The sequence below is a fragment of the Poecilia reticulata genome, linkage group LG6, assembly GCF_000633615.1.
Source record: "Poecilia reticulata strain Guanapo linkage group LG6, Guppy_female_1.0+MT, whole genome shotgun sequence".
Lineage (NCBI taxonomy): Eukaryota > Metazoa > Chordata > Actinopteri > Cyprinodontiformes > Poeciliidae > Poecilia > Poecilia reticulata.
The window spans coordinates 12,965,710-12,990,278 of record NC_024336.1 but is presented as its reverse complement, the minus strand read 5'-3'; the positions used below and the strand labels follow the sequence as shown (position 1 = coordinate 12,990,278).

The following is a 24,569-nucleotide window of genomic DNA, read 5'->3' as shown; positions in this document are numbered from 1 at the left end:
GGCTTGTCTTGCAATGGTGGTAAAGTAGGCTTGGTCTGTGAAAGTGGTGGCATGGGCTTGTCCTGTTGTGGTTGTGGAGCAGGCTTGTCTTGCAACGGTGGTGACGTAGGCTTGGTCTGTGAAAGTGGTGGCATGGGCTTGTCCTGTTTTGGTGGTGGAGCAGGCTTGTCCTGTTGTGGTAGTGGAGCAGGCTTGTCCTGTTTTGGTGGTGGAGCAGGTTTGTCTTGCAAAGTTGGTGGAGTAGGCTTGTCTTGCTGAAGTGGCTCTGATGTCTGTGTAGCAGGCATTTTTGTATCTTTGGCAGGGGGTATCTTAGGAGAAACTGGTGGTGTGACTTTAGGTGAGGTAGGAACAGTAGTGGACATCTTCCTTGGAGTAGGTGGTGTAGTTTTATGTTCATCCTGAACAGCTGATTGAATTAGTGTAGATGCAGAACTAAGAAAAGATGAGCCAAAGCCAAACATCTTCCCAGTCACTGATTCAGCAGATTTCGCTGCTGCCACTGGTGCCTTAGGTGCACCAAATCCAAAGAAGCCCCCAGATTCTTGTTTAATAGGCTGAACTGGTGGAGCCATTTTGGTTGGCTGTGTGGGTAGCTTTGCAGGCTGTTGCTGTACTTTCCCAATGTCTTGTTTTCCAACATCTTTCTTTACTTCTGATTTGGTGCTTTGAGTAATCTTCATTTGTTGTAGTTTTTCATTTGGTTTTTGCTGGTCAGAACCTGAAACCACTGGCACCTTTTTGACAGAATCCTGCTGAGGTGGAGCAGCAGTTGGCAATGGGGTTGCAGCTTCCATGGAATCTTTTTGGATATGCTTGATTGGTGTAACGGTTTCCTTCTGTACAACAGGGGAAGACCGTGGAATTTCGCTTGGTGTCTGTTTTGCCACGGGAGCTACAGTTGACTCCGAGGCTTTCAATGCCCTCTGCATCTGGCAATTTAGACAAAGCCATTCCTTTGTCTGGAACAAATGAAATCAAACAAAGAAATGTTGGAAACTCAACATACAACAGAGGGTGACCATCATTTAGATGCAGAATTTCTTTATAAGACAATAATCCAGAGAATGGAAAATAGGTATTGTGTGTTTGTTATTAAAATAGTTAATTCAGACAGTTCACATGAGGCCCTAGCATCTCCTATAGAAACAAAATATTTGAGAATCACTTTTTTTTTCCCCATAATTATTTTTGAATCTATATTATGACAGAACTGATAGTCAAATGCTTGATTAAGCTAATCATTTCCACTGCTGGGATACAAATGTAATATGTCTCTATGCTCAAGCAAATAATTGCAAATGTGACTTTTGTGAAGACGATGCTTACCTCTGATATATTTGAGATTGCATCAAATCCACACTGGTTGCAAACTGTAGTCTTGCACTCTGTGCAAGTGTTGTAGTTTTTAAGATCTTTGGAGTCAAAATTTAGCTTGATCTTACAAAGTGGGCACACTGACAGATCAGTCTTAGAAGCATCTTGCCCGTTTAGTGGTACTTTAGAGTTGTCTGATGGTGATTTTGTCACTTTGGCTGGTTCTGTTGGAAGATTTTTAGTCTGCTGTGGTTTCTCAGAATTCTTGTCCTCAGTCTTCTGCACAGAAGTTACCTTAGCATCCCTTGCTGGTAATGTTTTAGGAGAAGCTGGTGGTGTAGGCTTTGGAGAGACTCTATCTGTGGCGGACATCTTACGAGGAGTAGGCGGTGTAGTTTTAGGTTCATCTTGAACAGCTGAAGTAATCAGATTGGATGCAGAACTTAAGAAAGATGAGCCAAAGCCAAACATCTTTCCAGTAACTGAGTCTGCAGGTTTTTCTGTTGTAGGCTGTGTTTTAGGGCCCCCAAAGCCAAAGAAGCTACCTGACTCTGGTTTTGTAGCCTGAACTGATGGCGATGCAGACATAAGAGAGCTCTCAGGTTTCTTAGGATGTGTTGTGGGTTGTTTTGTTCCCTTCTGCTGTGGTGTAGAGGTAGGTTTGTCTGTAGGTGGACCACCTTTTGCTTGATCTGTTGGAATAGCAGGCTTATTAGAAGAAGGAACTTTCTGAGTTTGTTGCTGTGGTGTGTCCGGTTGTACTTTCGGCACATCTGAACATGGCTTTTGTGAGGCTGGTAAAACATCTACATTTGTGACAGTTGGTGGACCACTTTCATCAGGGACTGAAGCAGATGCACAAGAGACCTCCTTTGTTGGTTCACTAACAGGAAGGAGTTCTGTTTCTCTGGCCATAATAATGTTAGCAGGGTCAGTGACTGGCTCAGAAATCTCTTGCTTGGAAATATTAGCAGTTGGGATTTCTTTCTTCTGTTTATGGGCAGGGATATCTTTGCTTGGTGAAGGTTGTGTTTTCATCATTGGGAGGCCTGGGGGTTCAGAAGCTCCAAGAGCTCTCTGCATCTGACAGTTGAGACACAACCATTCCTTTGCCTGCAAACACAAAAATAGGACCAAGAGTTATTGTAATAAAAATCTGATATGTGTTATGTTGCTTTGAACAAATAAAAACCGTTTCACATAAATAGTCAAACAGATTGTCAATTAAAAAAAAACTTGAGTGAGTTGGTATTCATTTACCTTAGAGATATTTGGCATTGGACTAAATCCACATTTGTTGCAAACCATGGCTTTGCAGTCAGTGCAGGTGTTGAAGTTGGGAGGATTCTTGGAGTCAATGGTGAGCTCCACTTTGCAGAGTGGACAAGCAACTTGAGCCTGTTTTGTCAATTCCATCTGGCCTTTACCATCTTCTTTCTGCCCTGTTGGATTAACTTTAAGCTCCTGAGGTTTGTCTGGTATCTTTTTGACATGCGTTTTCTGCTCATCATCTTCTTTGACCTCTACTACTGAACCTTTTCTTTGAGGTTCTTTGGCTTGGTATTGTTTTACGTCCTCCATGGATTTGAAAAGTTGTCCAGCTGATGTCTTTATAGTTTCAAATTTCTCCTCATTTTCGAATGTGTCTTGAGGTAGTGGAGTTGTCTTCTTGTCTGTGGCAATAGGAGGACCTTGTGTAGGCATTGGTTGTTTGACATCAGAAACAACAGTCCCTACCTCTTCACTTTGAGGAACCAAATACTTTAGAGTACCCTCAGTAGAAAGTAAATTGGTTTTCTCATCTTTTGCTAGACCTGAGGCTGAAGCTGTTTTATCTTTTGATGCCAATGAGGCAGACGTTTGCAATATGTCTTTCTTTTGAGGCGCACCTTGTGTTTTGTCAATAACTTCAGTTCCTTCTTTAGGAATACTGTGTTTCCTTTCATTGGTCACATCTTTTTTGACAGTACCAGGTGAGGAAACTTGGCTCGGTGATCCCTGAACTTTCTTCAGAGGAGGCTGTACGGAGTCGGCTGCTGCCAGAGCTCTTTGCATTTGGCAAGTCAAACACAACCATTCTTTCACCTGTCAGAAAAACAATGTTACATTATGTTAAAGAAAAAAAATTGCTTGTATCTATTAAGTAAAACATAGTATTAATAAATACATGTGTAAATATGTCAATACAATTCAGTATTACCAGCATTTCCCTATGAAAATTCTATGTTTTAGAGACGTTTATTATTCAAGGTTCTTCAAAGAGTCAGTATCAATTGTTGCAACAATGGGAAAGCAATATCTCTTACCTCTAACTGGTTTGGCATGGGGTCAAATCCACACTGATTACAAACTGTGTTTTTGCATTCGGTGCAGGTATTGTAGTTAGGTGGATCCTTGGACCCCATGTTAAGTTCAGCCTTACAGAGCACACAGCTAGTGTTTAGTTTGATGGCACCTTTGGAAGCTTCTATAGTCTTAGAAGTTTCTGGCTGAGCCTTGTCATCTTTGACTTGCACCAAAGCAGGTGCCTTAGGCTGCTGAGGTTCTGGCTGCTCCTTCTTTTGGGCAGCATGGGATTTGACTTCTTTTGCAGGGGATAACTTGGGAGATACTGGTGGAGTGGTCTTAGGTTGATCTTGAACAGCTGAAGTGATTAAGGTAGATGCAGAGCTGAAAATGGATGAACCAAAGCCAAGCATTTTTCCAGAGACAGACTCCACTGGTTTGTCCACATTAGGCTGAGTTTTACCCTTGCCTAATCCAAAGAAGCTACCTGAATCTTTCTGTGGCACCCCCGTCACATTGCTCTGCTTCTGTTCAGCTTGCCTTGTCTGGTCTGGTGATTTGCTTGGGCCTGATGTTTTCTGCTGTTCTTGTAGGGTTTTCTTAGAAGGAACTGGGCTAGCCTGTTTATTAACCACTTGCTTGTCAGCTGTCTCAGGGGGCTGTGCTGGTGAAGATAATTTCCTCTGAGGTGACTGTGGTGCGGAGGAGACTTTCTTTTCAGGCTCAGCTGGGCTGGTGATGCCTGCTTGGGATTTTGCCTGAGGCTTGAGAGAAGTAACTCCTGGAGGCTCTGTCACTTCCAGGGCTCGTTCCATCTGACAGGTGAGACACAACCACTCAACCTAAAATCAGAAGGAAATCAAGTTAATAAGAACAACTTCTAGGTTGTGAGTTGTTTATATATTTATCGATTTTTGAAACATCAAATCAAGAAAATGACACTTCTAAAATAGGTTGGTCTTTAACAGTCTATACAGAATAACAACTTTATTTTTTCCTATTCTCTTACCGCAGTTTTGCTTGGCATTGGTTGAAATCCACACTGGTTACACACTGTGTTCTTGCACTGTGTGCATGCATTATAATTGGGTGGATCCTTGGAGCCTATGTTGAGTTTGATCTTACACAGTGGACAGGTGGAGTGTTCTAGTTTGACACTTGCATGGGTACCTGCTTCAGATTTCAAAACCTCTGATGAGGTTTTCTCCACTTTAACCTGTACTGATGGAAGGGTCTTTGACTGCAAGGATGTCTCTGCTTTCTTCTGCTGCTCAAGCTTTTGGGAAGCAGAAGGCTTGATCTCATTTGATTTTGGTTCTGCAGTTGACTGATCCTCTGACTGCTGTTGCTGTTGTGACTTTTTCTCCTGTTCTACTTTTGGAGCTGTAGGTGATTTTGCCTCTTTTGAAGGAGACATCTTGGGAGAAACTGGTGGTGTTGTATTGAGCTGGTCCTTCAACGCTGAGGTTAATGAGGTAGAAGCAGAACTAAATATGGATGAACTGAAGCCTAACATCTTCCCACCCACTGACTCGGCAGCCTTTGCTCCTTCTGACTGAGGTTTCGATTCAACAAAGCCAAAGAAGCCTCCGGACTCTTGCTGTTTTGCTGGAGTAGTGCTACTCCGTCTGCGTTCATGTTGGTTTGCCAGATCTGATGGTTTCTTTTCTTCGGCTTTTAGTTTTTCTTGAGGTGCTTTCTGATCTTGTGCTGGGCTAACTTGTTTTAGAGGAGCATCACAAGATGGAGGTTTGCTTAATGGCACTGACTGTTTTCTCTGTGGTGAAACTCTCCCTGAAGGTTCTCTAGATTKCTCCACAACATCGAGACCATCCTTTTTTGGAGAAGAAGTGAGTTTGGAGGCATCTTTCATCTGAACATCAGTGGGTGGAGGAAATTTACTGGGTGAGGTTTGGGACTTTAAAGCAGGAGGGCCTGGAGGTTCAGATGGTCCAACTGCTCTCTTCACCTGACATGTGAGACACAGCCACTCTTTTACCTGAAATACAGTAAAAACAAAATTAGGAGTTGATTTAAAAACAAACATTAAAATTCTAATAAAAGCCAGTTTGTCTACTCAATGAAGAAAAATAACAGTACATGTGAAAAGGGCTAAAGTACCTTGAGACATTTTTTGTGAATCGGTGCTATATAAATAAAACGGAATTGAACTGAATAACTTTATTTCTCACAGTAGAAGCTTTGTTTCAGTACTTACCTCACCCATGGGCATGGGGTTAAATCCACATTGGTTACAAACTGTGGTCTTGCATTCAGTGCAGGTATTGTAATTTGGAGTCTGCTTAGAGCCGATGTTCATCTCACCCTTACACAGTGGACAGATTGGCCCTCCATCTGAACATCTTGGAGAGACTGTTCCTACATGTGGCTGTGATAGAGCTTTGTCTTCTTTCTTCAGCTGCGGTTCCCCTGGTCTCGCAGAAAGAACCTTTGGCTCTCTAGCTGGTGACATTTTGGGAGAAACTGTAGGTGTACTTTTTGGTGAAATCTTTGGTGAGACAGACATTTTGCCAGAGAGTTGGGGTGGTGCAGACATCTTACGAGAGCCAGGTGGTGTAGTTCGTGATTCAGCAGCCGATATCAGATTTGATGCCGAGCTGAAAATAGATGAACCAAATCCAAACATCTTTCCACCCAAGGATTCGGTTGTTTTTGAGGCCTCAGATACTGTTTTAGTATCTTTTGAGAGAGTTGTTCTTTCTGATTCCTCTTGAACATCTGGTTTCACCTTCATGTATTTTGGGTCACACTCACTTTTCTGGACAGTCTGTCTCTGGGTACTTGTTACTCTTTGGACAGTTGGAGGAGATTGACCAGTGCTTGGGCTGGGCTGTATTTTCGCTTCTGTTTCTTTAGCAGCAGGTGGTACAACTGCATGTTGTGTTCTATGAGGAGAAGCAGTTGTGGAGCTCCTCTCCTGTTTAGATGGATCAGGTAGTGGGGCTTCTATCTTTTTGTCAGACAATTCCTTCTTTAGACTTTCCTCTTGTTTAGGAAGTGGGATTTTCTGACGTACCGTTAACGATGAACCTTTGTTTGTTTCAGTCTCTGGTTTTATGGAAGGTCCACTGACATCAGAGGCACTGAGAGCTCTTTGCATCTGGCAGTTCAAACATAGCCATTCTTTGACCTGGAGGGAAAAAAACATAAACCAAAAGGTCTTAGAGTGACAATTTTTTATACACGATGTTGAGTGAATCCCAGACAACATTTGTTTTTAAGACATAAACACATTAACAAAATATTACTTTTCTTACCTCTGACACATTTGGCATTGGGTTAAATCCACACTGGTTGCACACAGTGGTCTTGCATTCTGTGCATTTTTTGTAGTTGGGAGGATCTTTGGAAGCAATATTGAGTTCAGTCTTACATAGAGGACAGGTAGAGTGGYCAGTCTTTTGACTATCTGAAGATATTACATCTTTATTTACTTTGGCTTGCAGCAATGGAGAGTGACTAGTTTGCTGAACTTGCTCTGGTTTCTTCTCTGAGTCATATTTCTGAACTGGAATTGATTTGGTTCCCTTGGCTGCTGGAAGTTTGGGAGAAACTGGTGGTGTTTTTGATTCATCTTGTACTGCAGAGGTTATAAAATTTGAAGCAGAACTCAACATTGAAGAACCAAAGCCAAACATTTTTCCTCCAAGTGACTCAGTAGGTTTTCCAGCTTCTGGTTGAGGTTTGGAACCACCAGATTTTAAGGACCTCCCATCTTCCTCTTTTGTTGATGTAATACCACTCTTTTTTTGTTCTGTTTGACTTGTCTGGTCTGATGGCTTATTGTAACCTGTCTTTTGGTCTTGTTCCAGAATTTTTTGACTGGCTTCTGGTGTGACCCGTTTTCTTAATTCGGGTCCTTTCTTGACTTCGGCCTTTGCTGATTGCTCAACTGATTTTTGTGATTTGTGCTGTGGGGAGCCTAATTCCTTAGAATTAGCAGGTACTGAAATTTCTTTCTCTTGTAAGGGTGTTTCTTTCCTCATAGCATCAGCAGATGCAGGTGTGTTGTTTGGAGAGGTTCGTAATTTCATCACAGGTGTTCCTGGAGGCTCAGATGCTCCAAGTGCTCTTTGCACCTGGCAGTTGAGACATAACCACTCTTTGATCTACAATAGAACAAACATAATTAGACATTCAGATAGATTTTGCTAGAAAACAGAGCAAAGGATTATAGTTTATAATTATATGTTTATGTAGCTTAGAATCCTCTTTTAATAAATATTTATTAAAAGACAGGTAGAGCTAAAAAAACATTTTTTTAGCAAATGTTTTCTTGCTATTTAAACTCCAGATCTTACCTCCTTTACATTTGGTGTGGGATTAAATCCACATTGGTTACAGACGACGATTCTGCACTCTGTGCAGGTACTATAGTTTGGAGGGTCCTTGGTGCCCACATTCAGTTTTACTTTACAGAGAGGACAGTTGGAATCAGATATTCTGGAAATAAGTGGTGAGGCTGATTCTTTCTTTGGCAGTTCTGAAGGAGGTTTATCTGCTTTTGGCTGCACTGGTGTGGGACCCGGGGTTTGCTGTACCTGCTGTGACTTTTTCTCCTGCTCTTGCTTTTTGACTGTGAGAGATTTGGGATCCTTTGCAGGGGACAACTTTGGAGAAACAGGTGTTGTAGGTTTGGGATCATCTTGGACAGCTGAAGTAATCAAAGTTGAAGCCGAGCTAAAGATAGAGGTACCAAAACCAAACATTTTCCCAGTCACTGATTCCGCAGGTTTTGCTGCATCACTTTGACTTTTAGGAGCACCAAAACCAAAGAGGCCACCAGACTCTTGCGTTGTGGCATTTCCAGTTTTTTGTGGAGGCTTGATGGTCTGGCCGGTTTGTTTCTGAGGATCTATCCTTTGGCTCTGCTGAGGCATCTTTTGTCCAGGAGGTTGGCCAGCTTGCCTTTGGCTTACTGGTCCTTCAGTCTTGACTTGTTTTACAGCTACTGTTGATTCTTTTTTCTGAGGAGAACCAGGAGCAGAAGTCCTTTCAGGTCCAGGTGATGTTGCAGTTGTCTTTTTAAATGAATCGGCCAAGAGCGTTTCTTTCTGTGGTTCAGTTCCTGCAGCAGCTCGTTTCACCTGGCAATTCAGACAAAGCCACTCCTTTTCCTTTAAGACAACAAAGAAAGAAAGTCAAATATGAATGAATTGCATCTAGCATAAGTTGCTAAGTGAAAATATGTGCAAGTTTAGGCTGTTACATTTTAAACAAATTTCCAGCCACACAGAAATCCCAAATATTATTGAATGAAATGACTGTGATGACATAAACAATGATAAAACTGAGTTTATGATCACTTCCTCATACAAAGATAATTAAGAAATAAACTATGTGGTAGAAGTTACCTTTAATGTAACTTCTACTAAATGTATTTAATTTCAGAAAAAAATACTTTATTGTAAAAGTGGATTGAAACTAGTTAAAAATAACACAATAATCAATTTGTTTCATAAAGTGAAACTTYATCAGTTTGGACTCTTGTTCAACATGATATGATTTATGATGGTTGAGACCTGTGGTACGGATGTGTAAAACCTTAGCAAATACATTGGGAACCTTGTTACATGTATTGGAATCATGACCTTTTTGTAATGCCGTGTGATTTTAAATAAAAGTCTGGTGATCTGTAATAGAAAAAAAAAAAAAATCTAGTCTTTCCAAATTAATACAGCAATGCTTCAGTAGAAACAAAATCTACCTTCTTTAATGGCAATCACAACCTGTAAAACTAAACTACTGAAAACCTATTGGGTGGGGTGAAGCAAAAATAACCTAGAAGGTCCAGGACTTTTAAAGACAAGCAGAGAAGTGCAAAGAACAAAATTTAAATTTCCCCCTCTCTATGTGTCCCAACCACAAATAAATGCACTGAAACCAATGTTTGCATTTTACAAAATATTTTTGTGTGAGGTTTTGCTACATTACAAAATAATTATTTATTTTAAAGTAATAAATAAAAACAACAAATCCCCTTACAAACCTTTACAACTGGTACTAAAAATGTTGATAAGTGTGCATATTGCTCAAGGCTTGCATTTCTTTCTCGTATCATTTTTTATTTCAGTTCTTTTCAAGTACTACTTTATCCATGCTCTTAAACAATAAGATCATGTAGCCCTGGATTGTCCTTGGTAAGCTAGATAGTTACCGTGCATTGAGTTACAGCGTCCAGTGTCAGGTTCTATGTGCTTCAGGTAGCAACAAAGTTGTCATTCTGTTTATTCATTCTATATTCCCAAAAATCTGTCTGTGTTTGTGTATATGCAGTGAGTGTGGTTTGACATGGAAATGTAAGCTGATTTGCAGTCAACATTGTTTATTGGCAAGGACAATCACCTATTGTTTTAAATTATGGTCAAATATTCTCTGAATTCTGTATATATCTATGTATTATCTTTAGTCTCTCTCCAAAAACAAATGCAGCGCAGACAAAATATCTTCTACAAGACACAGGGCTGTATAAGAATAAGCGATACTTCTTGATTGAAAAACTGCTTTATCTCAGAAAGAAATAACTTTGCTCACGAAGCGATGAAGTTGTTTAGAAAAGAGCCTACGTGAAAATGTTAATTATTTGTTATACTATTGAGTATTTTCCTTTCCAGATTTATTCAATGAATATTACAAGTCTTACCTTTTTTACATTTGGCATGGGGTTGAATCCACACTGATTGCAGACAGTGCTTTTGCATTCTGTGCAGCTGTTGAAGTTGGGAGGATCCTTTGAGCCAACATTAAGCACCATCTTACAAATCGGACAAATGGATTGGCCCTTGTCGATAGGATTGAGGGAGGCTGTTGCTGCCTTTGGACCCTCCGCAGAGGATTTTCCTGCTTTCTGCGCTGCTGACTGAGGTTGCTGCTGCTTTTTTTCTAGTTCTAACTTTTGGCCAGAAGCTGCCTTACTGTCCTTTGTGAGCTGCATTTTGGGAGAAACTGGTGGTGTGATTTTGGGTTCATCCTGAACAGCTGAGCCAATTAAGGTAGATGCAGAACTAAAAAGAGAGGAACCAAAACCAAACATCTTCCCAGTTACGGACTCATCTGGTTTTGCAGATTCACTTTTAGCACCACTACTAAAGCCAAATAAACCTCCAGATGCCTGCTGTGGAGCTGGAGAGACCCTGCCTTGCGTTTGGCCAGGTTGACCACTCCGATGCATTTTTGGCGATCCTGATGCTCGCTGAGTTTCTGGTGTCATTCTCTGAGCTTGACCTAAACTGGCACCTTGTTTCGGATTTTCTGGTCCTTTTGGAGGTTCATCGCTGGCTGGCACTTTTGTTGGTTTAGACTGTAGTTTCGGTGATGAACCTGGTGCTGAAATGTCCTTTCTTGTAGGTTCACCAGGTGGTRMTTTCTGGTTTTGAGGAGCAGACRGCCTTTTTTTAGGAGGTCCTGGTGGCTCTGAAGTTCCTTGAGCTCTTTGTATTTGGCAGTTTAGGCAAAGCCACTCATGCCCCTACATAATAGTTAAAAACACAAAGGTACAGCTAAATTAGTACATGAAAGTAAAAAAATAATAAAAATACAATTCTACAGTTAGATAAGATCTTTTAGCAATTACTATTAATGCAAATATGCATTCATATAAATATATACGTGTGCATAATGAAGCCACTACTTACATCAGTRTCTGGAGGACTGAAGCCACATAAGCTGCACACCTCAGTTTTACACTGTGTGCAGGTTTTGTAGTTAGGTGATTCCTTGGTATGGATATTAAGTTCTGTTGTGTTGCACACTGGGCAAAGAGGTTTAGAAACTGCTTTTGACTGAGGTTTGGCTTTTGTTGCTCCCAATGACGGAGATCCAACAGGTGTCATTTCAGGTGTGCCTGGGCACTTAATGTCTTGGTGTTTATCGGATATCTGATTTTTGCCCCCTTTCTGCTGTTGTCCTACCTTAGGTGAGTGCTGTTGTTGTCTAGTTTTTGGTGATGACTGCTGTTGTTGGCTTACAATCTCTGGCCCAGTCTTTGTGGGACCCTGTACCCCAGCCTTTAAAAGTTCTTGATTTTGTACACTACCCTTAGCAGGGTCCTGTTGTTCTTTCAACTTGGGTGGAACCTGTTTTGAAGATACCGGTTGTGCTCCATCCTTTGCTGGAACCTGATGTTGAACTCCAGGCTTTGGTGAACTCTGCTGGGGTGGATCTTTAGTTTGTTSTCCTGCAGGTTTGTTTGTTGGTGGAGCTGTCTGTCCATTGCCACGTTGCTGTGGTGATCCCTGTTTAGGGAGAGGCTGGGMTTTTTGCATAAGGGGACCCTGGTTGGATTTTTGGGGTGCCTGTTCTTGTTGCGTGTTCTTTCCAGKGCCAGGTCCGGGTTGTGGTTCTCCTGACGCTTTCCTCCCCTGTTGAGGAGGTGACTTTTTATCCCCTTCCCCATCATCTCCGAACAAGCCAAACTTATTCACAGCAGAAGACATAGCATTCAGGGGATTCGCCCCACTGAGAAATTTGGAGGAGAACATGGCTGGGTCTGCTTCTTCTACTTTGTCCTCCTCCTCCTCACTGGAACTAGAGTCTATAAGGTTGTCAGAGTCAGAGCAGGAGCTGTCCCCTCTTTCACCCGGCTCTCCAGCAGAAGCCTGGGCTGGAGCCGCACCTGAGGAGAGAGCATCTACAGCCCTTCTGCTGTTGCTGCTACTGCTGCTGCTGCTGCTGCCAGGGCTCTCCTCTGGCTCAGCGTCTASATCCGACTTCCTAAATGCACAACAGAAAAGGAGAAATGAAGTGTGAAATAACAACGAGCAAGATGGGGGAAGAGATTACGAAGAGCTTAAGGACTTTTGAACCGCACACACATCTGATTCTTTTTGAGCAAATTTGCTGCTATCTACAAAACAAAAAGAGGTTAATCATTTAAATTCAATATGACAATCAATCTATTTTTGTACAGTGCATTTCAGCAACAAGACAGTTCAAAGTGCTTTGCATCAAAAAAATACAAAAGTAAAAGCCCATAAAAACWTAAAACAGTCACCAATTGAAGAACCAATGACAAACTTTRCGTTTTGTCAAGTATCAATGTTAAAATTGTCAATAGATATCAAATATGCTGATCAATGCTCCAGTGATTATGGGTTGATAGCAACGCTCAACAGGTGGATTTTTAGMMCTGATTTAAAGGAACTTTGTGTTTAAGCTGTTTTGCAGTTTTCTGTAAATTTGTTCCAGATTGGTGGTGCACRAAAGCAGAATGCTSCTTGCCCATGTTTGATTCTGGCTCTGGGGACACAGAGAATGTCAGRACCGYAAGACCTGAGTGATCTGGAAGGTTGGGACATATAGACAAACTATATGTGAATGGAACATATAATAAACAAATTACTTAAATATTGCAGATTTTTGTTTTCTTCGGCAATCAATCACAATAAACTGCGCTACATAATACATCATTCAGACAAAACATTATGACTGCTCTTTAAGACAATTTTAACATATCTGCCAGGCCTGGTTTACCCAAATGCCCTACAGGTACTTAAATTTATCACCTTTCTATCAGCATACTTCACTCCCTTAGCAATATCTACTAGATCAGACCACATGGACCAGCCTGCATTTCCCATATGCGTCAGTGAGCTGATTTTTAATAAGTACCGACCCCTGCAGACAAGGAAAATCCCAATAGAGATGCAGTTTTGAAGATGCTTTACCCCAGTCATTTTATCATCACAATWGGGTTCTTGTGAAGTTGGTTTAATATTTTTAAAGATAAGCCAATTTTCCTGCTACTAGATTGTTTTTACTGACTGGCTGTACTCCACCTACTAACAGGTGCCATAGTGATGAGAAAATCAGTGTTGTTAACRTCGCGTGTCAATGGTCATAATGTGTTTGACGCCTTGGAAAATAACATTTTATCTAAATAAATATGTTCCTTTTTCATATAAATACAATTATATCAAATGAACAAAATGTGCTTTCAATGCTTCAAATAGGAATTCTTCATAAACAGACAAAAGAAAAAAAAAGAAAATGTATGTTCAAATTAAACCATTCCTAATAAATGTCCACTTTCATCTTCTCGATTCACTCTATCTTCTGCTGCTTTCAGCACCACGGACAGTGTTCGAGCCGCTCCGATGATCACGCGTGATCTCTTTCCTGCAATGTAATAAAGCAGTCCAACGTGCAGCGACGAAGGAGATCCTCAACCCGCTACAACTGGCTCTGCTGCTGCAGCCAGCAACGTATTCAGATTGGGCTGTTAATCCCCTTCCACAATGAAAGAATCGCATCACCCCAGTGATGTTTGTCCAAGAGAGAGAAATCTTTTGCAGGATATGTTTTATAGCAACGACACGACACGGGTAAATACGGGTAAATCTCTCTCTATCTCTCTCTCTCTCTCTCTCTCTCTCTCTCTATGAAGAAACTGCAGGCACATCCGGGTAGGGAGCCACCAAATCAAGCATTTTAGTAAATTCTTCTTTTTAAACACCCACCCACTTCACTAAAACTGCAAAGCTTTAAGGGGGCGCAGGTTTGTGCGTGGAAACAACCTCTCTAAGTGAGTGATTATATCTGCTTTTAGCATAACGTTATGACTGCTTTGCTCTGCCCACAAGCACCTATAGTCGGATTTGATGTTATCACAGCAGATGCTCTGTGTGGAGAACACAGCATGACTGACACAAGATCTTTCTGAACGAGAATACATCCACGACAGGTCCAAGAGTGAGAAAAACACGTTACCACGTAATGTTTATTTATGTCAACGACCAGACACCTGTTCAAATCGACAAATAATCTAAACGGTCCTACTATGTGGGGACATTTTAAGCCAGTTTAAAACAACCAAGCGAATCCCTTGTCATCGTTTTAATTTCACAACACACCATCTGGCATCCGCGCCGTGTCCCCCCCCCCCTCTTTCCCTACCCCGTCCACCATCACCCTCTCATTCCCTCCCATCCTGCAGCCCAGCATCCTTCACCCTCCACGGTCACAATGTCAAACACTAAAACGCGGTGCCGTTCTGAGCGTGGCCCAGTGAAGGCGTACCTTCATCGGTAGCGGATCTGCTTCGCCATCCTCCTCAGTCCTCGTCGGATAACTCCCGCTCAGTGTCAGCCCGTCTAAGCAAGAGGGATGGAGGGCACAGGGCAGCAGCAGATTGAGAGCAAACAGAGCCCCACTCCGCCTCCCGCTCTASTGCGCAGGCGCCGCATCTGACAGGTGATCACAATATATATCACGCACGGAAATCAGAATTAAAAGGGACAGGCGATTTATTCCCGCAGAGTCACGTTTGATCAATAGTGAATAGCTGAAGGTGATGTGGTTCAGATTYATTTACTTCTTTTTTGTGGATGTGGACACATTTTAAAACATCATGGTGTTCGTGAGTCTTTGAGCGATAATGTCGAGCCACGAGCACGAGAGCAACGTCAGAAACATTAACGTCATTTTCAAACCCGTTTTTTTGTGGCTTATTAAAGGGTAGATTTGGTCCTGTTTTAATCAGGAGGTTAAAACTAAAAGACATGATACACTGTTTTCCAGAGTAGATGTCAAAGCCATGCTTTGTAGGGATCTTGTACTCACTCAGTGAGCTAGTACCATACAATCCACATATAGTCTAGACAAGAATGGTCAAATGAGAACTTCTTGATCTATATGTATATTTTTGGTCATTAATTTCAGAATAGTATTGAGTATATAAATAAACCGTTTTCAGAAGACTGATATTTCTGTTTAAAATATMTTCTTTTATTGATCATAATAATATTCAAATTTTCTCAGAAACCGAATTGTTGGTTTCATCAGCTCTTACTACAAAATTATAAGAAGAAAGGACTTGAAATATGTTTCTCTTTTTAATGAATCTAATATTTCAATTTCACTTTCTGAAATTAGGAAAATATGGAACTTTTTCAAGGTTTTCCAATTTATTTAAATGTGCATGTACTTTATAATTATGCACTGATTGCAGACCACCTACCAYAATCTAGTATTCAGTATATCATCTTTGTTTGTCCTTTGATATTACTTTTTTTTAAATGTGCATATACWTTTTAATTATGTGCTGATTGCAGACCACSTGTWTTCCTTTGTATACATTTGTCCTATTAGAGGAAAACATCTGTGCAAAACTGATTGCAAATTCCTAACAGATGAACTGGCCAAGATTTKTGTAATACACTCAAAACACTTGGCAATTCATGGTATGAAACAAGTAGTGTTTCAGGTGCAAGAACAGATTGTCTTTCTGTTTCAGTCCATCAATAAGACACATAACCCATAGAAGCTTGCAACTCCRCATKATCTCTGTTTATCCTTTGRTTCAYGTCATTTTACAGCAATCAATAGTTTCTTCYATTTATATCATATGAATACCAAAAACTAGTATGAATTCATGTCTCTTCCAGTTTCCAAGCAAAAAATTTGCATTTGTAAAGAATTTAATTCCTACTTAAGTTTTTTTGTGTAGAACCAAATTGTAAGTAGTTTTTTACTGCATTACCTAATCATGTATAAACACCCACAAGAAGAAAGCTTCAGTGCATGTAACTTCTTTGTTGTTCCTCCACTGTTGTGATGAAGCTGTGTGTGCGTCTCCTGYAAGACGTAATCTTACACAGGTGATGAGGTGAGATTAGTTGTAATTTTATCATGTACGACAGTAATTTTGGAAGTGGTCATGGCAAAGGGTTACAGTGCCTTTGCCACTGTAACCCTTCCTGCCTTTGCAGGAACTCGACGCAGCGTTCGAGTTCCTGCATATTGACCTTTACTGCATGTCTTCCTCCTTTCTCACAACCTGCTTTGCTGTCAGACAACTGTTCATTAGACCACTAGAGCTAACAAGAGCTTTTAAAAAAAGTTCTATGTTCTACAGCAATTTCAAAAATATAATACGAGTTTCTATACTGTGTTAGATTGTTGCAATGAATGTCCGCAGCATTATTTCAAGGACCATGCCATGCAGTGTTTATCCTTTTTGGGTTGTAATCAATGTCTTTGTTAATAATTTTCACAATAAGGTTAAAAGGAGTACTAAATGTCYGTGATAAAAYTGACCATGTTTAAGCAACAAAAAATCAATCCAAAGAATCAACAGGACTGTAATAACAGAAGACAATTCAGTGTTATTCAGTATATTCACCATTGTTAACACAGCGTGGAACAGAGAGCTGAATACCATGCCAGTCTGTGAAAAGCATGAGTGAGAGATGTGTGTGGGTATAATACAGAGCAAGTGTTGTGTGGGTGTGTGGAAGAGTTACGTCATCAGTGATGSGTGAGCAGCAGAAACGCTACGGTCTCTCTTTGGAAAGTACCAGATTTGGCTTTACTGCAACACATGCACATTCACACACACAAACAGGAAACATTCATCAGTTCATTCTCCATCTAAGCATATTTTCTATGGGCTCAAACATGGTCTGTAAATCTACCAARCAACTAATTTTATGTTATTTCTGACTACTTCATTCAGCAAAAATAGTTTTTATTTCATATAACAAGAAATAATACTCTTTTTATTTCTCATGATTTTCTTGTCACGACTGAGCCAAGTTCTGGTGAAATATAATGCTTAGACAAACTTGTCAAGAAATACGTTGTTCATAAGCTCATTCATAAGCTTTCGAATGAGAAATTGTTTCAGTCAGCAATTTATTGGCTAGAATTTTACAGCACAAAACAGGTCACCAGGTTCTTTTCAAATAAATATAATATTTTCCGTCTGTAATCTTCCTTCTGATTGCGCATGCTGTTTGATAGCAAATATCTTTACTAATACTGTTGATGCACATTTTACTTTAGCTATTTGTGCATGAGTGGACCAAAACATAAATTTTAACTCACTTTACAATATGTATGTAAAGCAGAAAAAGAATATCATTTAACAAAATCTTGGTAAAAAGCTTTCAGATATCAATTACTTTAAGAAACTGATATGTTTAGAGAGAGCAGAAACGTCCAGAACTGAAAAATAGTTTTTTCATTTACATTGACGTASGGGCAACATAAAAATAAGCCTGAAATATAACACAAAAGTTGTATTATGGCTTTTCTTCATGTGTTCCAAGTTAAAGGCAAAATACAATTTAAATTCTTCTTCTTACAAAAATAGATTATTTTGTAAAGAAATCTATTGTCTTATATACTCCCAACTGTAATTTTAGCTCTGATGTTACAGGTTTACTTGTAGCTCTTGAAGTTTTGCAAACGTTGAATGTGATGCTGAGTTTTAGATATCAAGCCCCTTTCCCTTTGATAAAGCTTCCCATGTTTTGTCTGTGAGAAAGATACCCTCTCCACTTTCAGGTCTCGGTTTAAAAAATGGCTTTTTTATCAAATTTATAGTCAGAGAGGCTTGGATAATATTCTCTTCGCTATTGTGCTGCTGTATATCTAGCAAGCTGCAGGTTTTGCTGACCATTTTCGCTTATTCTGCTCTCTTTATTATTGCTGATGTCTGTATTATTTRTAATTATTGCTGCTATTAACTTAAAGATGATTAGCTATAAAGTACACTTGATCAAATGCTAGTTTTTGACTGTGTGTCATTTATGGACAKAGCCAATATCACAGCTACTATGCCAATAACTAACTATGCACCCTATTTGTTCTTTTTTATATTGAAAGCATTTCTGGCTCAGTGATTCTTCATCTTGTTAACAGAGCCAATRATAAAAACTATGGCTTCTATCTGTATACTTAAYTTCCCTCTTTCTCTATTAAAAGTATTCGTATCTTTAATTCTATGTTTTATTTCATGTTTCTTTTTGCCCACTCAACCTTGAGTCAATTGCAGCAGATTTTTCCTCACACTCAGACTGCTTTTATCCAGTTTAATTGACACTTTTATTTTCTTGTCTCCACATCCTTATAGCATGAAGAATTACTGTAAGTCATCTGCTTTGCTTCGCTATTTTTTTTAACCAAGTGGCAGTAAATGATCGTCTGAATATTACATTTGATTACATCAAATCAAGCTGAACTGGATTTGATGTAATGTAATCTGAATCTGACTAAAATATTGGATTGTAGTAGAATGTTGCTTAGAATGGTATGTGTTGTAGAACCCAAATTCCAATGGTTAGGATGTTGTGTTTTAAATGAAGAACAGAATGCAACAATTTGCAAATCCATTTCAACCTGTATTCAATTGAATACACTACAAAGACTAGATGTTTTATGTCCAAAAGGAAAACCTGATTGTGATTTTGCAAATATTCACTCATTTGGAATTTGATGCCTGCAACAGGTTGCAAAAAAGTTGAAACAGGGTCAACCAAAGACTAGGAAAGCTGAGGAATGTTCAAAAGCACTTGTTTACAACATTCTGCAGGTGAACAGGTTTATTGAAAGCAGATAAGTGTCATGACTGGATATAAAGGAAGTCTCGCTGAAAAGACTCAGGACGCTCACTAGCAAGGACAAGTGAAGTTCACCACTTTGTGAATAGCCGTGTGAGCAAATAGTCCAACAGTTTAGAATTGTTTGTCAAGGAACAATTGCAAGGAATCTGAAGAAATATTTGGAAGCGCAAGTAAGTAATAATGAGGGACCTCCGATCCCTCATTATTAAAACCAACATCATTCCTTAGTGGATATTACCACTTTTGCTCGGGAGCACTTCAGAAAACCATCGTCGGTGAACACAGTTCATCACTACATTGACAATGAAGTAAAAACTCTACAAAGCAAAAGCCATACTGTATATCAGCAGCACCCACAAATATCATCAGTTTTTGTGGACCTGATCTCATCTGAAATGCACTGATGTAAAGGGCAAAAATGTCCTGTGGTCTGTTGAGTCCACATTTCAATTTATTTTTGGAAATCATGGACGTCATGTCCTCTGTATCAAAGATGAAAAGGACTCTGGATTTTTATGAACGCAAGGTTCAAAAGCCAAAATCTGTGATGGTATGGGTATGTGTTAGTGCCCATGGCAGGTAACTCACAGACCTRTGAAGGGATTATTAATGCTGACATTGTTGCAACAGTGTGGCTTTGTGGTAAAAGTGTACAGGCATTAGACTGACCTGCCCGTTGTCCAGACCTGTTTTCCATTGAAAATGTGTGGAGCATTATGAAGTGCAAAATACAACMAGGGTAACCCTGGACTGTTGAGCATCTGAAGTTGTACATCAAGCAATAACGGAAAGTAATTCCAATAAAAATCTTCAGCAATTATTGTCCTCAGTTCTCAAATGCTTTCTAAGTGTTGTTAATATGACACGTCATGTAACACAGTGGTAAATATGGGTCTTTCCAAARTTTTTGCCATGTGTTGCAGGCATCAAAATCCAACTAAGTTAATATTTGGAAAATAAAACATTAACGTTTATCCATTTAAGCACTATATATATTGTCTGTAGTGAATTCCATTAAATACAGGTTGAAAAAGATTTGCAGATCATCGTGTTGTGTTTTATTTATGCTTTACACAATGTCCCAACTTCACTGGAATTGGGGTTGTAAACTGGAACTATATAAATAAGCTGCACCAACTCTGAATTTACATTTTGTTTATAGCTGCCTAAGGTGTTAATCCCAACTGTATAAGAATGTTCTCTGCGTGGTAGAGAACTACATGGCTCAATCACTTACCTTACCAGWTAAGTGATTGAAGCTTGACACTCATAGAGAGTGACAGAGGGCAGAAAGGTGATGGAGCCATGCAAACGCATTCACACAGTGGGGAAGTCTGAGGTGGAGTTAACCCCAAAGTCTTTTGGTTCATGTAGAACTAAACTTTTTTTTTTCCCACAGTTCAGACATGAAATCTACCTTATGCTTCTGCAAGAACTCTGTTTGTAAATCACATTTACATTAATGTTGGATGTTCATCTAAACCTAGTTAATGGAGGGACCAAAACTCACATTTCTACATAATAGRATGACAATATACCTATCAGGTTCATTCAATTGTATATCATGAAAGGATGTACTATGAAACATTTTAATACTCTTTGCAAAGCTGGACTCCGTATGAAACTTGCACGCCTGAACCTTTCTGTGTCTCTTTTTCCATTTCTCCACCTGGCTCTCTCTAAAGTAAGCAAACTGAAGTGAAGAAAACTGAAGAGTAGCATTTATCTCACTCTCATTTTAATTACACAGACATGCTGGGGAATCAGCAGAGATAAAAAGGCTTCAACTGTTGGATAAGATTGAATTTAACAACAACAACAAATTACTCACAAAAGCATTAAAAGCACACACACACACACACCTCTGACGTTGACCCTTGAGGAAGGCAAAGCAGTTTTTCCCTGGCATGSTTTTCTCSGGAGAAGAGCCAGAACGATTTTGGGACACAGCCTGCATGGAGATGTTTCACTGTCCCCTCTAGGTTTTAGTGCTTCAGTTTTTGCAGGGCTACCAGGTAATCTATACAGTAACCTGATCACTCATGCTTTGTCGGTGTCATTAATTTTACATATGTACCGCAAGAAGGGAAACTATGTACTAACAATACTCTAGGTGGAACCAAAGCATAGATGGAGTAGTGAAAGAATTCCTGCTGGAAGCTGCAGAAGAGTTGCAATTGAGGTGGAAGTTTAAATGGACTGAACTTACATAGTGCTTTTCCAATCATTTTGACCAGTCTAAGCACTTTACATTCTATATGTACATAATCCCAAAAGGATTAACTATTTAAGGTTTGCTTTTTTTTGTTTTTTTGTGAAGTCTAATTATTTACAGAAAAATTCAAAGTAGAAATACATTTAAGTTTTTCCAGTCTACCTTTTAGGAATCTGTTTGCAAGGTTTCTTCATGGATAACTGAAAGTGAACTGTACAACATTTTCAGGAGAACGTGGTGTCTCTTCCTCACTGAGCATCATTCTGGAGCACTGCACAAGTCTCTGAAGCCACCCAGTCCTTTTTGGCTGATGAGTGACCGCTGCTATCTCCCATGCTAAAAATACTCTTAAAGAAACAGCATCATCAAGAGCGTTATCAGCTCCTCTTTCAGTTTCTATYTCGTTTTTTCTCCCCACTGGTCCCTCCCCCACCACTTGCCATAGAAAAAGTCAGAGGATAACAGCGTTCATGCCCACAAATCCTTCAAATCAGTGAACAGGATATCGCAGCAGATCAGAGACTGTGGCAAAGAGGGGAAAAAAAGGATGAGAGGGAATGAAAATGAGATGGTGTAATACATAAACACATCTAGTCTGACTAGGAGCGATGACACTTAATTCAATTTTAGAACAATTGAGGGAAGTAACTGAAGAGCAGCTATAATCACACATGCAAGAAAAACCGATTCATTTATGCCTCCTGTATGTTAAAAGAACAAAAATGTATCCCGTTTAATACTGATAGAAACCTTTATTATTGACAAATGCTTGGGCTGAACTTAATTTCTACTATCTCTCTTGGTCCTTCATTTATTTTGTATCTTCAGATAAAAGGGAAGTGTACTGTGACAACTTACTTATTTGCAGAATTGGTATTCCCAAAGCAACATAAAAACAAGTGCAAATTTCAACCACACATAAGTAGGAAAACTGAAACATCCCAAATGTTTTCATTGGTTTACCTAGAGTTATAATGCATGCTAATTTGACATAGGAATGTTTGTGGTGCAGTGATAATGTCTAGACAGCAGGGTGTATATAATTGAAGAGGTGTAAAAGAAGACTGGGTSTTGCACTCTCAAAAGCYGCAGGGGTTTACAGTGTCAGATATAACTTATGGTCAGAATACATGCAGGTGCAAGTCTTTCTAGTTGCACAGGTTCAACTTTTGGAAAAKGCATTAATTAACCAATTAGTTGTTGAATTGTTATTTTTAGCACTTTTGGTATTGAACAAATTGTAGCCTGAGATGCTTCTACAAATAGTTTTGGATGSAATTAAGGTTGACTTAAATGCTTTTCATAAAAATGTATGAGTTAGCAATCMTATGAACTTCGTCAGATTGTTTTGACTGCTAAAAAAGGAGAAACATTTATTAAAGCCTTTAAACATGTTTTTTTAAGCATCTCATGAAATATATCTTCTAATTTTTGGAAATAGGAAGCAGACTGAGAAATGTGTCTGTTTCCTAAACAAAGAAAATGTGTAACAAAACCAATTTATTTTAGAACAACTTTGTCTTTGACTCTCTTGTTACGCCTCTGGAAAGCTGCTCTTAAAATAGTAAAAATGACCTCTATAGGGATATAAACTCTCATGCATGTGTGCGTGAGTTTGCGATTTCCAAGATGGGGCTCACAGAATAATGAGAAGCATCTCTTTCTGGTGTGCTTTTCATCAGGGAGTAATGTTGTATACTCCAATATCACCTTCACTGGCATCTTCCTGGTGTCTCAGTTCAACAGCAAAGGAAACTGTCTGGTCTGCTTATGTGCACAGWGCTGCATGTCCGTACCTGGGAGTGATCATGTGTGCAATTGAGTATGCACACTGTACTCAACCTGCTCTAGGAGAGGATCCATTCTCTCATCAAATATTCACCAACAAGCACARGGACCTAGCTGGCTGCTGCTGTAATGCACACACACATCRCTGTGTTATTTCTCACTGATATATTCAGCRAGAACAAATAGGTCTTGTAAAATTGTGGAACAGTCTATTTTGTGATTCATTTGTCAAGTTTATGCAGCTCCTGACTTCTGTTTGTGCGTATTCTAAGTAAAACTGGCTAAGCAACAATTGTGCAATAACACTTTTTATGTCTGCTGTAAAAACATTATAAGTATAAGTCTCTCTGGCAGATTTCTAAGTCTTAGTCAGTGTAATGTGTTTTTTTTATTATTATTACTTGAGCTGCATTACCTTCTTTTGGCAGTTAGACAATCTCTTGCTYTGTGTACTGGCTACAACATCTGGATGTAATAGAGCACACCCTTTCAYGTGGCCAATGTTTTGTTTTTTRCCAAACTAGATTCATGATGGTATTATTACAAAGGGATTCAGTAATGTCTTTTGTGATTTAAGTCAAGTGCAGCAAATGAAGCTGACGTTGTCGAGACACAACAGCAGAAAAAAATAACTAAATAAATAACCAAATACACACGTTCTATTTGCAAATATGGAAACATTAGTAAGCAATGTGTTTGCGAGCCACTGATACATGTTCACTAGTTAGAGTGAATTTGTAATGACACTGATGACTGGCAATAATATAATGATACAGTGAGTTACATATATTTGAGACACATATACTTTATTCATTTATGCTGTGTTAAACCTAGAAGACATTTCCAATCTTTTTACAAATGCCACAAAGGGTGAGCAATCTGCTTARGACTTTTAATGAGATCACTCATTTAAATCCTTGCTTTCTCTKCGCATAATTCCGTCTTCAGTTTCAACATGTGTTGGCACTGTGCAACCTTTAGCAGTATCTCTCGGTTTTCAGTCACATGCCTAATTCCATATTGGGGAAATTCTTTAGCTCTCTCTTCTTTTCTTCATTTATTATCTCTGTGTTGCAGTTGGAAATTCGCTGTGTTTTGTCTTCAGTAATGTTTAATTTCCTAAATCTTAGCATTCTCTTTTGTAAGARGTTAATGCTCAAACGGTTAATTAATAGATTCTCAGTCTATGATCTGTTTGGGGTTTTTGTGTCCTTGATTTTTAAACCAAGTCTTTCCAAAGGACATTCTTGTATGTAGCTAATAACCATATTTGTTTTGTTCATTACGCTATTTCCTTCCCCACTTGCTGACAAAAAATTTCAAAAAAATTCCATTGCATTTTCAGATAAAATGCTGTTTTGATGTAATAAACTTAAGTATGTTTGTGCACATTGTTTGGGGTCTCCTGGTTTGTATAGCAAGAATTTTTTGTTGTTACGCTTCAACACGTTTTAAAAAGCTTATGCACTTACTTGCAAAATTATTGATACTATTTGAATTTTGCTTTTTTTTTGTCATATTACAACCATAAACTCCAAAGGATTTTATTGGGATTTTATATGATAGAAAATCAGGATGTTGTAAGAACTGTAGATACA

The 24,569-nt window shown here is 39.3% G+C and overlaps 1 protein-coding gene across 1 annotated transcript in view; it reads right to left on the bottom strand.

Annotated features, from left to right (window-relative positions):
- The window catches only part of pclob (piccolo presynaptic cytomatrix protein b), a 61,478-nt gene extending 46,700 nt beyond the window's left edge, over positions 1-14,778 (bottom strand). Inside the window, exons 1-11 of the mRNA XM_017305162.1 lie at positions 14,641-14,778; positions 11,259-12,336; positions 10,268-11,092; positions 7,926-8,741; positions 6,882-7,733; positions 5,822-6,754; positions 4,613-5,602; positions 3,624-4,445; positions 2,578-3,402; positions 1,330-2,430; positions 11-962 (exon numbers count right to left, since the gene is read on the bottom strand). Coding sequence (XP_017160651.1) covers positions 11-962; positions 1,330-2,430; positions 2,578-3,402; positions 3,624-4,445; positions 4,613-5,602; positions 5,822-6,754; positions 6,882-7,733; positions 7,926-8,741; positions 10,268-11,092; positions 11,259-12,104 — 8,962 coding nt within the window. The 5' untranslated portion in view covers positions 12,105-12,336; positions 14,641-14,778. The remainder of the gene's footprint in view (positions 1-10; positions 963-1,329; positions 2,431-2,577; positions 3,403-3,623; positions 4,446-4,612; positions 5,603-5,821; positions 6,755-6,881; positions 7,734-7,925; positions 8,742-10,267; positions 11,093-11,258; positions 12,337-14,640) is intronic.
- Between the last annotated feature and the right edge of the window lie 9,791 nt (positions 14,779-24,569).